We start from the raw sequence: 14,502 nt of genomic DNA, 5'->3' as shown, positions 1-14,502 counted from the left end.
ATCCCTTGGACCATCCTCTGGTAAAGCTGCGTCCTCGGGTATTGGCCACTCTGAGATCTTTTTATCCACACCTCCACTGAGGATGCGCTTGTCATCTGCAGAGAACGTGACACAGTTCACCTCCTCAGAGTGCTTGAATGTGGCAATATTTCGTCGATCTGAGAGTCGCCAGAGGCGGACACGGTTGTCATGAGATGCGGAGGCAAGGAGAGTGCCGCTAGAGTTGAGACAAATGGCGTGGATATTCTTGGAATGGCCCCCCCAGGAATCACCGACCTGTTGCCAGGTCGATGTATCCCACTCTCGTATGGTGGGATCAATCCCGTGACCCCCCGAGAGAAGCCGTGAGCCACCGGGCGTCCACACAAGTGAGTAGTAGAATCGTCCACTAATCCTTGTCCTCAACTGGTTGGGGAATGGAGATTTGGGATTGTAATTGCGATTGTAATTGTACGTGTTACAGTAATTCTGGTAAATTTGAACATCGTGGTCCGTTGCAATCGCAAGAAGTGTTTCATGATAGCCATGCGGCGAATACCGAACGCAGCGGACATTTCCACCGCAATTGAGTGAATGTTGCACCTGCCATGATGACTCTATGCTCCGTAGCTTCACGGTGGTGTCGGATGATCCACTGGCCAGCGCCTGGGAACCCTGTGAAAAGTCAAGCGAAAATATCCAGCCGTCGTGGGCTTCATTGCTTAGTGGTTGCCGGTAGTCTGGTTCCCAAGTTGGTCCACGCCAGACAATGAGCTTTCCGCTCTCATCACCGCTTGCTATCCGATACCCATCTGGTGAAACAGCCAATGCCCGCACCCGACTGCGATGCCCCTCCATCTTCTTCAACACTACACCTGTCTTCAAGTCCCAGAGACGAAGCATCCCGTCATACGATCCCGTGACCATACGTTCAAGTCTATCATATGTGCAGAAAGCCGCGACTGCGACCACGCGATCCCCGTGATCTTCGAATGTTCGAATGGGTGTGGTGCTTGGAATGAGGGCCGTCATTTTAGTGGAGCTGCAGCGCACTTGAGGTGGTCTTGGTGCGTGTAGGGATGGCGTCTTACTCGAAGTTGCAGAGGTGCGTGCGATGGAGCATTTAAACCTACTTTTTAGTTTATCCTCTCACTAGACGCCCAAGACACGAGGCTTTCACCATAAGTACCTTGCTTGATGATCTAAACGGATGAGCTCATTCGTCCAAGTTGTGTCGCCGCAACTTTCCACATTAGTTAACGAGCCTGATCGTGGTTGTTTCAGGGGTCTACGCGGCAGATAGTTCACCTGACTGACCTAATTGGCCATACCCTCGAATTTTAATTGAATCGTCACCCAAAGACGTAGCATTCCACCCGGTGACATGTTGGGCTTCTATTCCCTGGAACGTTCGTAGTGAAGATCCTATGGTCACGGGCTTTCCTGATAATCTCCTCTGGTTGTCAGCATCATGGATATGCGTGATTGTCATTAGCATTGAAGATAATCGACAATCAATCGTTTCAAACTCTGATTAACGATCATCGAATAGATATTTACTATTCATCCCAAGTCAGTTATAGTTGCACGTTGGATTGTTTCGGCGTTCTGGATTTGACAGTGCTCGAGGCTACATTTGCACATAAAAGCTCTGTAGCTCAGTGAGCAATACCGATGATGTGCTTATCGCACATGACGGTGTGGTGACGTGATGTTTGGCGAGAATGTCACTATTTCAAATACAACGACCTTGTTATATATGCGACCGTTTTATTGAGCAGTATTAATGAACATACATCCACATTGAGCAAAACGAGTGTCTCAATTTTGACCAGTTCAAAACGATCAATATTCGACGTGAGATACTCGAGGATCATCTGAATCATGTATTCATCTTGTGATGGAATTTAGCAATTGTGCTCAGTATTGCACTGGAAGATACACGGTGTAAAATCGATGTATCTGAAATATCCAAGGACGGAACTGTTAATCCTGCGGAAGAAATTCGTGCGACTCCCACGTACGGTGTAGGATTGATGTATATATTTAAGCGTAAAATCATCAGCGTGGAAGACATAGTAGTGGATTGGTCCATAGAGTCAACTGCAACCAAGAGTACTATCGAGGCTGTCATTTATTGTGCCATCTTGGCGAGGTAGGAGCGATATCAAACAGAGAAATACCATTTAAACGCGTAGGAGTGAAATAGAGCCGTTGAATAGGACGCGCCGGATCATGGATAGAGAGGACATTGACGCCATGTTGAAGACAACACTCGCTTGTCTGGCCTTGGACATTAAACTTCGTCTGGGTACAAAGACAAGAGGGAAGATCTTTGCATTAGGGTATTCGAGTGACAGTGATAAACAAAGAGCGAAGTATGTGTTTGGCTGTCGGGTATGGAATGCCGCCGTGAGATGATTGAATCACATAGGCGACGCGTTCTAGAGACTGTTTTCAGTAACTGAATTTGATTGATGATTTAGGAGGCATTCGCTTTGCGGTCATGACGGTACTCACAAGCATTGATGTCATCAGTGCGCTTGGCAGCTTGAGCATATAACTCATCAAGAACCTGTTCGGCAAGAGCGTCGACGTTGTCTGAGCGTTTCGATGAACCGGTCACGCCATCGAGGGCATTTTTGACCGCTACAGTGTCAAGTCAGAATCTGGCGGTGAAAGAAATGGCACATATCGTACCGGTGGCAATTTGGGAGACAGTGTAAGTGCCACGCTTGGATAGCGTGAGGTCATCGGCATGGAAGTTGTCGAGAACCCTTTCCACAATTGCGTAGACACCGGCATCACGTTTGTCAGCCTTTGACCGAGTTGCCGCGTTGGTCTTCTTCAAATTGTTCGCTTCGCTGACGACAACTACAATATAATAATCAGATTGGGAAATACGAATTGATGACGATAACGACGCACTTGCTTCGATTTCTTCATACGAGTAACGTTTCTCCTCACCGCGTTTGGACCTGGCGCTGAGAGCGTTGGCTCTGGCCTTGTTCACAACATCCCTGATCTCTGAGAGATTGTTCAATATGTGAACTAATAACCGAGAAGAAATACTTACGAGCAGTAGCTCTGGCAACATTGCAGTCATCGCGCTTCAAGACAGTGATTGTACCGTTGTTAAGCACGTTGTAGATGACTATTCGGTTCCGATCAGGTTATAAACCCCGACTTAAGACGAGCGACTTACTACCGTCGATGTCAATGACACTGCATCCGTCATCTCGCCGCGAGAGTTCAAACAATTTGACGACCTCGTCGAAGGCTGAAATGTCATTCTGATCAACATTGCCATCAGGTCATGAATATATTTCATGCTTACAGGGGGAATCATTTTCAACTGCTTCAGCACGAGTTCCCACATTGACCGTGAGATCGTTGGCAACGTCCTCAACAACTACAGCGAGAACACAATTAAGAGGCGAAACGCATCATGGAGATGGGACTTACCGGCAGTAACGTCAGCCACACTGCCAGGAATGGGGGAAGCAAATACAGAGGCGAAAGCAGCGAAGGCAGCAAAAAGTGCGAAAGATTTGGGCAACATGGTGGCAGTGGGGGGAGGGACGATTGAAGGAAGTAGGGGGAGCGTGCGCGGAGATACAAGCCTAGAGCAAAAAGCTAAGGTCTTCCATGGCCTGCATTTTATACCGCAAGACGAGCTTGCCGAAATTTACTCTCAGGGATCCCGAGTAATATGCCTCAGTTTGTACATACCTGCGGGACCCTGCTGCGACTCGGAACCCCGAACGGCCATTTGTCAGTAAAACGAACCAAAGAAAATTAAGAGCAAGTTCTTAGTGTTTTCGTTATGCCGTGTCTCTCGCTTATTCAAACGTAACTCTACGTAAACACAGGGTCAATTTGCTTGATCGGCTTTAGTGCATTTATCGACAGAAGAGTCTCGGATATACAAATCGCGTAATATGTGAACATTGGGCTCGGAACTGAAGCCCGACCCGGCGAAATCAGAGTGAGATTGTGCGAGCGCAATCGCAGGATGTTTGAGCAGGATTCTCCGTATGGGAATGACCGAAGTATGTAGTATGTAGAAGCTCAGGTGGAGCGCGTACATAGGGGTCAGACAAATTGCTTCCGATGCAGGATCGTCCTTACATACGTCAGAAATCATCAATCGTGGAGGATGTAGCAGTGGATCGGTCCACGCAACGCCAACTGCAACCATGAGCACCACTATTGCTACTAGTGTGTATCATGCTATCCTGACCGGGTATATCAACACACTCCAAGCGCCACCGGGGAGGCATCCTCAGTCTGCCATGAGACCGGCATAAATAGTAGCGCAGGCACGCCTCAACTCAATGCCCGTCTGAGAGTGAATCTATGTCAGACGACTCGGCATCCTGGGGCACTTCCGCATGTCAAGACGGACGTCGGGTGTCGTCGACTTTCTTGTATTCTCATAATTTAGCAGCAGCTAGCCGCTGTAGCTGTAGGGCACCCATCAGCGAAAAACACTGAGGTAAGGAAATGTACGTTACAGTGACCTTTCGACTTCAACGACTGGCGGTACATAGCTATGTCTTGCACGAGCAACGAAATGTGCTGTCGTAGGGACTGCGTGACTGGAGTGCTCGAGGTGCGAGGCGATGAACTCGATTCGAACTGTATACGCATTCAGTCATGCATTGCGAGCTTACTAAAATCGAAGACTGACATGATCAAACCGAGATTCAGCCTGTCCCGAGAGAGAGGGTGGTGGGGGTAATGTAGCAGGGACCTGTAGTTTCATCATCGAGTCAACAGAAAAAGAACCGGAATAGTTGAAACACCCACATCTTGTAGATTACGAGATTGGACGAGGGGAACTGCAATGACGGTGATGGATAAGTTGTGTAATGAGTAAAACAACGAGGCACGTACATTGGGTAGATCACCTGTAAGGAAATGCGTACACTAGTAAGGATGTCAGGAGGAGTGTTGCATAGTACAACGATCGTGGAATAACTTTCGTGTAGACTAGTTGGCGTGCGTCAGGTGAAAGGAGGGACTCAGCACGTCAAAGGAAGCGAAAAGCTGGCGAGATTTGACAGCCCAGAGCAGTTAGCTTGATGGTGTAGACTCCTGAACGTTTGAACTGCCAGACTGGTGATGACGCCGGAGAGGCGACCTATCTGATACTAGTCCCGCATCAAATCGATAGATCTAGATCGTCTTGGCACCGTCATCCGCGTAACGTTTTTATTTTTGTTCGTCCAGAACACTGCAGGCACTCCATGAGTCTGATGAGAATCGAGCTGTGCCCACACAATCAACGGTCTCGAAGGGTCCAGCCACAAGCTTGCCTGCCTGAGTGCCCAGGTTCCATATCCCCGCTGTATCTCCTGCCCCGCTCGCTAGTAACTTACCGTCCACAGAGATATCATTGCGGCTGATCTCTTTTGAGTGGCCATAAAATGTTTTAACAATCTTGATTTCAAGTTCTTTGGTGCACGGAAGGTTTCATGAGCTGAAGGAAGGGGAAAAAGAACTTCGCATGGTGTTGGTGAAGAAGGGACATATAAACAGCCGTGGCAGACTCGCCGATATGCTCATCATCATGGTCAGGCTATTTCGAATTGCAGCCAGCCTCAGGCTAGTAATATCCAATCTCCTATCTGAATCCGCAACAGGGATGAACTGACAGTTGACTTCGGTAGGGAAAGCGTCGCAGCGACTCGGAGTCGCGCATCTTCAACTTTGCTATAAACATCAAGCCAACAATCAGCACATGAATCCATCAATGCTGTCAACCGCTTTGGAGATATGTCTCGATGTTGCACGACAACTCGATTCGTTGGCGAGGCAGCTACCTCCGTTTTATATACGATCATCATAATCATGCTGAGCACATTCTGCAGAAATCATGCCACCTTTGGCACGTTCTTCCGTCATTCTTTGATGCCAAGTTCATGGCGGTGGTGCGCATCTCGCCTAGTGACCATGTTCTTTTTCTCATCCTCTCAATTCATGCCCAACTTCCGCACCATCGTGCACCTCTGTTGGCTCCTAAACACGATATCCATCTCATATAAATATAAATATATTCCCTCAGACGTTCATCCCTTACATGGCGTGCGTGTAGACTCGCTTCAACACTGTTGATTTTTTCTTCCGAGGTTCCTCGCCCATTTTATTCTCCACTGGAGATGCGGAACTCGTTGTGGTTATCGGATAAAGTTTCACTCCGACACCGTCGAACTCATTTTTGAGTTATCAGGTCAGAGATCAGTTATGCAAGGCTTTGATAAGGCTTAGGACCAGGTTATCACTGGGGCGGGCAGGGTGCAGGAAGATCAATATCTTGTATGAAATATTTACGACGAGTTAGATTACACATATGATACTCGCGCTTAGCTCAGCCCGAAACACCAAGACATATGCGGGAGGCGATGTTCAGAAGTAGTTTCAACCCAAAGCAAAGAGACTCGGAAACATAGGACAAACATGTTCAAGTGGGCCACTATCATGACACGACCGCCGAGCAATACAGCTACCGTCAAGGTACAAATCAAAGCTACAAGAAGATCTTTACGTTGCAAACTATGCGAGTAACCGCTCGCTGCGAGCGCACCACCTCCATGGGAAGCGTAGAGCGCGTTTCGATCTTATTTGAGAGCTGAGTGAAGTGCAGTTGACGATTATAAATGCAGGGACGGGGAGACATTACTGAAATACTTACCAGTGAACCCAGCACGAAAGCCGGCCTTCATATCCTCATCAGTCTTATCCATGATGGTCCGATAAGATTCGATGGCTGCTTTTAAACTACCTGCTCGAAAGAGTGCATAACACTGTTGCTGGTTCGCGGTGTGCCACAAGGACTTGAGGTCCCAGCCAAAGAGCTGCAGAAAACACGAAGTTGAGCACGAAACAATTTTCGGTGGCGCCACATCAGCGTACCGCGACAAATTCGTCATACAGCAGATGAATCGGCGATTTGTAAAAGAAAGCACTAGCATTGACGGCGGCAGTGAAGTGTTCAACAGCGTCATTATGGTGCGCACCATCCAAGGCTATGTTTCCCAGTTGGATGCGTAGGTAGGCCTGGTGTACGACAGAGCAAAATGAATCAATGACATCATATGAACCTGGTGTGATGGAGCACACGGTACTCACTTCCACAATACGACAAGTAACAGGATCGACATTGGGACTCGCGGCTAGCTCTCCGATGCGAAGCATTGCCTCTTGATGTTGTCCTGCATTGAATAACGCAATGGCCTAAAAATCGCAATGAAGGACGGAATATGTTAGAAAAATATCACCTGCCTTGATCAAGAAAAGGAGGTGATCGGTCTTCAAATCTCCCTTCGTGAACATGGATGCAACATCGAATGATATCCTCGCGGCCAGAACCTGCTTCTTTCCGCAGAGGGAAATACCCTCAGAGATATGGCCTGCCAACGATGGCTGAATGCTGACGGACTATGTCATCATTGAAGTTAACTTTCGTAAGGAGGTCATGATGGGTCGGTAAGTCTCACCTGGACTGCATCTTGAAGCGCTTGGTCCCAGTTGCGTTTTCGTGCCATAACAAATGCGCGAGTGGCATAGGCGGTGTGATCATTGGCGTCAGCGTCAATATCTAGATCTAGCACCTTTTCAGCAGTAGGCAAGTCCCCAGTTATGCACGCATTGCGGACTGCTAACTTCATAGCGACGACCTGTGCAAATCATGATCACATTGTGTTGTAAGAGTTAAGGGTAGGAACATGCCTTGAAATCAGAGTAGCCTTGAGCCTTGACATAAAAAAACGCTTAAATGATGAATGAGCGAGAAACTGAAACAAATTTACCTGGTGCGTTGCCTGGTCCTTCATGAGGCCACCACTTGGACCATCCTCTGGCCAGGCGTCCTCGGATGTTGGCCACTCTGAGATCTTTTTATCCGCACCTCCACTGAAGAGGTGCTTGTCATCCGCAGAAAATGTGACGCAGTTCACCTCCCCAGTGTGCTTGAATATAGCAATGGTTTGTCGATCTGAGACTCGCCAGAGGCGGACATGGTTATCATGAGATGCTGAGGCAAGGAGAGTGCCGCTAGAGTTCAGAAACATGGAATGGATATTCTTGAAATGGCCCTTCCAGGGTTCACCGACCTGCTTCCAGGTCGATGTATCCCACTCTCGTATGGTGGGATCAATCCCGTGACCCCCCGAGAGAAGCCGTGAGCCATCGGGCGTCCACGCAAGTGAGTAGTTGAATCCTCCAGTAATCGTTCTGAAGGACGAAACGCAGCGGAGTCGATTTGTGTCATTTTCACGGTCATTGTAAATTTGGACATCTTGGTCCGTTACAATCGCAAGAAGTGATTGATAATTCGTAGTATACGGCGAATACCGAACGCAGCGGACATTTCCACCGTAACTGCATGAATTTTGCACCAGCCACGTCAATGTGCACCATAGCTTCGTGGTGGTGTCAGATGATCCACTGGCCAGCGTTCCGGAATTGTGTGAAAAGTGAAGCGAAAATATCCAACCGTCGTGGGCTTTGATTGCTTGGTTGAGTGGTTCCCCAGTTCTTCCATGCCAGGCGATGAGTTCTCCGTTCTCATCACCACTTGCTATCCATTTTCCATCTGGTGAAACAGCCAACGCCCGTACCCGACTGCGATGCCCCTCCATCTTCTTCAACACTACGCCTGTTTTCAAGTCCCACAAACAAAGCGTCCGGTCATATGAGCCCGTGACCATGCGTTCGTCGCGGAACACCGCAACTGCGATCACGCGGTCCCCGTGATCTTCGAACGTTCGAATGGGTGTGGTACTTGGAATGAGTGTCGCCATTGAGTGGAGCTGCAGCACGGATGAGGTTGACTTGGTGTGTGTGGGGGGACGGCGTCTTGCTCGAAGTTGCAAAGGTGCGTGTGATGGGGCATTTTTAAACCTGCGTTATAGCATTAACCTCTCACTAGACGCCTAAACAATGATGCTATTATCATAAGTACCTTGCTTGATGATCTAACCGAGTGAGCTCATGCGTTCAAGTCGTGTCGCCGCAACTTTCCACATTAGTCAACGAGCCTGATCGTTGTCATTTCAGGGGTCCACGCGGCGGATAGGAAGGCAAGATATACAGCTCACCTGATTCACCTGATTGGCCATGTCCTCAAATTTTAATTGAGTCATCGCCCAAAGACGTAGTATTCCACCTGGTGACATGTTGGGCTTATGTTCCCTGGAACGTTCGGAGCGGAGATTCTACGGTTGCGAGGCATCCTTTGATTTACTCTGGTTATCAGCATCATGGCTATATGCGATTTGCCATTAGCGTTGAAGATAACAATCAATCGTTTCAAACTCTGATTAACGATCATCGAATAGTATCCCAAATCAGCTATAGTTGAACGTTTGATTATTCTGGATTCGGGGTGTTGAATCGGCAACTCGAAGACATGTTGTTTCCCGGTGGTTGTAGATGTCGATCAGTATGACGACGACCTACTAGATGGCCCCACCAGATTCTATTTCCACTCTAGCACATGCAATTCTACACGGAACCATTATGTATGTTGCATGTAGGTTTACTAACATAATACAAATTACATACCATATGTGACTCGTGCCATGGACAGTCGAGTTTGTGGTGTTCGACGCTGAAGCTCTGGAGATGTGGCCAGTACCGATGACGGGTTTTTCGAACATGGTTGGTATGAGCAAATTGGAAGGGACAAAATGGCCTTATCGAAGTTTGTTGACAAGTTGTTGATGTGATGTTTGTATTTCAATTATGCTATGTCAACCTTATGTGACCGTTTCATAGAGCAATGTTAATGAGACATTCAAATTACACACTGAACAAGACGAATGTCTCAATCTTGACCAGCGGGAAGTGAATTACACGGAAGGATCATTCAAATCAAGCAAGTTCATCTTGTGATGGGATGTGGCAAGTGCGCTGAGTATCGCAGATGGTGTAGAATTGATCTATAAGTATGAAATCATCTCTTACGGAGGATACAACAAACATGGATGAGTGCACACGAAGTTAACTGCGACCATGAGCACCATTACGTCCACTACTAGTATTTGTCGTGCTATCCCGACGGGGTATATCAACACGCTCCAAGCGCCATCGAGGAGGCTTCCTCAGTCTGCCATGGGACCAGCATGAATAGTAGCACAGGAACGCCTTGACCCAATGCACATCTGGGAGTGAATCGATGTCAGATGTGTCGACATCCTGCGGCACTCCCGCCTGCTGTCCAGACAGATGTCGGGTGTCATCGACTTTCCTATATTCTGGGAAATTGGCAGCGGCAAGCCGCTGTAAGGCACAAATCAGCAGAAAGCACTAAGAGGTAAAGAAATATACATTACAGTGAACTTCCGTCCCGGTGCAACTTCAACAACTGGTTGCACATGGCTATGTCTTGGCACGAGAAACGACAGGTGCTGTCGTAGAAACTGTGTGACTGGAGCATTCGAGGTGCGAGGTGGAGAACTTATTTCGAACTGTATACATAGTCAGTCATTGATTGCCAGTTTACTAAAGATCAAAGACTGACATGATCAAACTGAGGTGCGGCCTGTCCCGAGAGCGAGGATGGTAAGGGCAATGTAGCAGGGACCTGTGGTTCCATTGTCAAGTTAACAGAGAAAGAACCAGGATAATTGAAGCACCTACATCTAGTGGATTACGAAGTTGGACACTGGGAACTGCATTCGTGCGAGAAGTGAAGTGAAGGAGGTTGCTGAGGCGAAGGAAGATGGGTTGCTGCGTGTTTACAGTAGACAGAGGTCTTTGTGGACTAGGCAATACCAGTGGATTGCGAGGCAAGGCAGGAGGTCGACGAGTTGCGTCGGACTGCAATGGTGATGGATAAGTTGTGTCATGAGTAAAACAACGAGGCACGTACATTTAGTAGATCACCGAGGGTTGCCTTTTTACGTACCTGTAAGTAAGGAAGTGTTAGCGCACACACGAGAAATGTACGTGACAAATGCGTACACTAGCAAGGACGTCAGGAGGAGTGTCGCATACAATGACCGCAGAATAAGTCGTGTAAACTAGTTGACATGCGTCAGGTGAGAATATAAGGGTAAGGAGGTTCTGAACGTCGAAGGAAGCGAGGAGCTGGCGGGACTCGACAGCCCAGAGCTTGATGGTGTCGTCTCCGGCAGCGCTAGCAAGGACAACACCATCATGTGAAACTGCCAGACCGGTGATTAGTTTGGTGTGCCCTTCAAAGGGAGATCCGACAGTCTCCAGCGTCGACGCGTCAAACTCATAGATCGTGTTGGCGTGGTCATCCGTGAAGGTGAATGTAGCTATAATGTTTTTGTTTTTGTTTGTCCAGAACACGGGCACATTTGTGGTTCGTCCGAGTCTTCCACGGGACTCCCCTACTCTCACATCCAACTTTTGTGTTTCGACATCCCAGACCTCAAGGCGGCTCCCCGTCCACAAGTTCACCGCAACCTTCTTTGAGTCTGTTGAGAATCGAGCCGTGCCCACAAAATCAACGGTCTTGAATGGTCCAGCCACATGTTTGCCAGTGCCCAGGTTCCATATTCGTGCCACATCTCCTGCTCCGCTCGCTAGTAGCTTGCTGTCCGCAGAGATATCAATGCAGCTGATCTCCCTTGAGTGTCCTTGAAATGTTTTAACAATCCCGGTCTCAACCTCCCAGGCTTTCAGCTCTGCACAATCGTGATCTCCACCACCAGTGACAACCCATCGACCGTCCCTCGATACCGCCACCACACATACCTTGTTCTCGTAAACATGTCGCTCCTCCTCAATCTCCTTACCAGCCTTCAGGTCCCATTGTCGAGCGGTCTTGTCGGTAGATCCGCTGATCATGCGCTTGTCGTCTGAAAAGTAGCATATGGATGTGTATCCACCCTTCAAAGTCATTGCCGGTTTCAAAGTCGATTTCGTGAGGACGCTGGCCTTTGTTGATGTAGAAGCCATGTCTACGTCTCCACGAGCGAAACAGTTACTAAGTAGACGAGTGCGGAAGAAGTATTATCTGGGTGCGTTTGAAGGTGTGGTGCTCTCCTCGTTTGCTGTAGTTGGTTGTTCAGTTCATCTGCGCCAGAAATCCAGATGAGAGTTAATATTACCAAGAGGCTAATAATGATAAAGAGGTAAGAACTCCGCAATGTAGGCACAACTGTCGTGCTTGCAAGATGTGCTCTATTCCTCTATTCTTGACTCACAGCTTCTCGCAGGTTCTCACAGCCATGAATGGACTTTCTGTACCAGAACATCAATACTTACTATTTCTCACGTGCACACCAGGGTTGCTGTGCTCGGGTAGCGTATCTAGATGTTGGATGTGCTGTAGTATTCAACCTCTAGTATTGCTCTAGCATTCATCGCTCGCTCTCTGTTGCAGGTCAGTGTTAGGTGTCAGTGGACGCGGGAATGGTTCAACTCTCAACGTTAAGATAGGGAGAACGCGATGAAAAAAAAATTCATCGGGGCTCATGCCCAGATCTGGGAAACCAATCATGTTCGCCCTCCTATCTCCCCAAACCTCTGCCGGCTAGTGCTCCCATGTTTGGATCTTTTCGGTTACAATCATTTGACGCCTTCTTTGTTAAAGTTGTCTTCGCGTCTATCATTCAGGTTAATTCTCGCCGAGCCTCCCTTTTCTGTTATGCATGCCTCAGTGAGCCACTCCTGCATGGTGTCTTGAGTTCTCTGTTATTGGGTGTTTTAAAGTTTTGTGTTGACATCTCTGTCCAATGGGGCCTGGGTCTTGTAGCTCGCCAAAGCAATCAAAAGTAAATTCCGCCTCGGCATCGACATAAAATGGGAGTGCACGCAGACTACGTATATCAGGACAAAGTGGCTCGATCTGCCGCTTTCAATTGTTCCAGCCTCACTGAAACCTCATCGATGTACACTCCTTCAGGCGTTGGCTCTTCCAATGCAACCTGAAAGCTAAAGGTGGAGAGGTTACTGGGGCTTCGGAAGTTAACAGCGAGTTTGTAACTTGCCCCCCCCCCCACCTTCAAGGGGTTCTTGATATGATATATTAACTAGCTTTTAACATGTTTTTGATACACGCAAAAAATCGATTTTCCTAGTCTTTTCTCACTACTATAATGCAAAGGCCTACTGTACAGGCCTTCGCGAAGACATTGGAAATGTGCTATCCTGGTGCCCTGCTTGCCTCTTCCACCAGCTTCTCTCATAGCAAGTCCAACAATCAAGGAGAATCAAGAGGACTCGGAGGATCTTCATTACCAGCAGTACTCTTGGGCCGTATCATAAGACCTGTACGTCTCAGGTTACATCATTTTCCTGACCGTCGAACTCACTCTGGCCTTAGCTTGGGCACATTCTTCTGGCCTCCGGCCCCATTGACGTCTTTGTTTGAGGGTAAATCTTGACACTTTCTGTCGAGAATTTAGGTCATAGTTGGTGCATACACACATCGGGGATATGGTATCATGTATTTCTGAGATGACTATCGCAATGCATGAAGATGAATTTTTTTTCATGGACACATAAAAAGGAGGTTTCAGTGCAACGGATGGGCCTAGTTAAGATGGACCTCCGTGGCTCTACACTACAAAAATGATGTCAGCGGGTTTCGAACCAACTCCAAGAGAAACAGATTTCGACTCTGTTGTGCTAACCACTTGGCTAGGACTAGTTACGAGGAAACCATCCATGAGTTAATGTCAAAAAAAGGTCGGGGAAGTTGTGAACCTGCACGGTCCATCAGATTTTGATTGTGTTGTGGTAACCACCACTTAGCTAAAGCCAGTCTCCCCAACTAACTGATGCAGCCTTGTACAGATGGGTTGGAAGGTTGTCCGGCACCTCGTCATATGATCACTGTATGAAAAATTCACAACTAGTTTCATTACGCATAGTATGATGATGCCTGAAACATCAAGACAGATGCGTCCAAAAGTGGTTTCAAGTGAAAGTAAAAAGACTCGGACGCATAAGGTGAACATGTTCATGTAGGCTAGTATATTAGAACGCGAGCACCAAGGGCTATTTGAGCAATATAGCTACTGTCAAAGGGTACAAATGAAAACTACTCGAGGATCTCTGTGGTTCAAACCATATGAGTAATCGCTCGCTGCGAGCGCGCCATGTCCATGGGAAGCGTAGAGCAAGTTTCGATCTTACTCGAGAGCTGAGTGAAGTGTAGTTGATGATTGTAGACGGAAAGACGGAGAGAGATTACTGAATACTTACCAGCGAACCAAGCACGTAGGCCGGCCTTCAAATAATTATCAGTCCTATCCATGATGGACTGATACGATTCGATGGCTGCTCCAAAACTACCTGCTCGAAAAAGTGCATAACACTGTTGTTGGTTCGCAGTGTGCCACAAGGACTTGAGGTCCCAGCCAAAGAGCTGCGGAAAATACACAGTTGAGCACGAAACAATTTGGGTTACGTCACATCAGCGTACCACGACAAATTCGCCGTACATCAAATGAATTGGCAGTTTGTAAAAGAAAGTGCTAGCATTTACAGCAGCAGTGAAGTGTTCCACAGCTTCGTTGTAGCGTGCGCCATTCAAGG

General features: G+C 47.8%; 2 protein-coding genes across 2 annotated transcripts; both read right to left on the bottom strand.

The window, feature by feature from the left end:
• Positions 1-2,268: 2,268 nt before the first annotated feature.
• Positions 2,269-3,794, bottom strand: BJ212DRAFT_847679 (uncharacterized protein). The gene is made up of 8 exons (XM_041344194.1): positions 3,445-3,794; positions 3,317-3,391; positions 3,185-3,259; positions 3,056-3,133; positions 2,908-3,006; positions 2,680-2,853; positions 2,500-2,628; positions 2,269-2,443 (listed from the first exon to the last, which is right to left on the bottom strand). The coding sequence occupies exons 1-8, from the start codon at positions 3,539-3,541 to the stop codon at positions 2,424-2,426; spliced, it is 747 nt and encodes a 248-aa protein (XP_041187340.1). The 5' UTR covers positions 3,542-3,794; the 3' UTR covers positions 2,269-2,423.
• Positions 3,795-9,987: 6,193 nt separating this feature from the next.
• On the bottom strand, positions 9,988-11,916 carry BJ212DRAFT_1486201 (uncharacterized protein; the record flags this gene model as incomplete). The annotated part of the gene is made up of 6 exons (XM_041341094.1): positions 9,988-10,266; positions 10,320-10,454; positions 10,508-10,570; positions 10,627-10,806; positions 10,859-10,894; positions 10,951-11,916. The coding sequence occupies 6 exons, from the start codon at positions 11,914-11,916 to the stop codon at positions 9,988-9,990; spliced, it is 1,659 nt and encodes a 552-aa protein (XP_041187339.1).
• Between the last annotated feature and the right edge of the window lie 2,586 nt (positions 11,917-14,502).

Source organism: Suillus subaureus (assembly GCF_016647635.1).
Source record: "Suillus subaureus strain MN1 chromosome Unknown BJ212scaffold_51, whole genome shotgun sequence".
Lineage (NCBI taxonomy): Eukaryota > Fungi > Basidiomycota > Agaricomycetes > Boletales > Suillaceae > Suillus > Suillus subaureus.
This window is presented reverse-complemented; position numbering and strand designations above follow the sequence as displayed.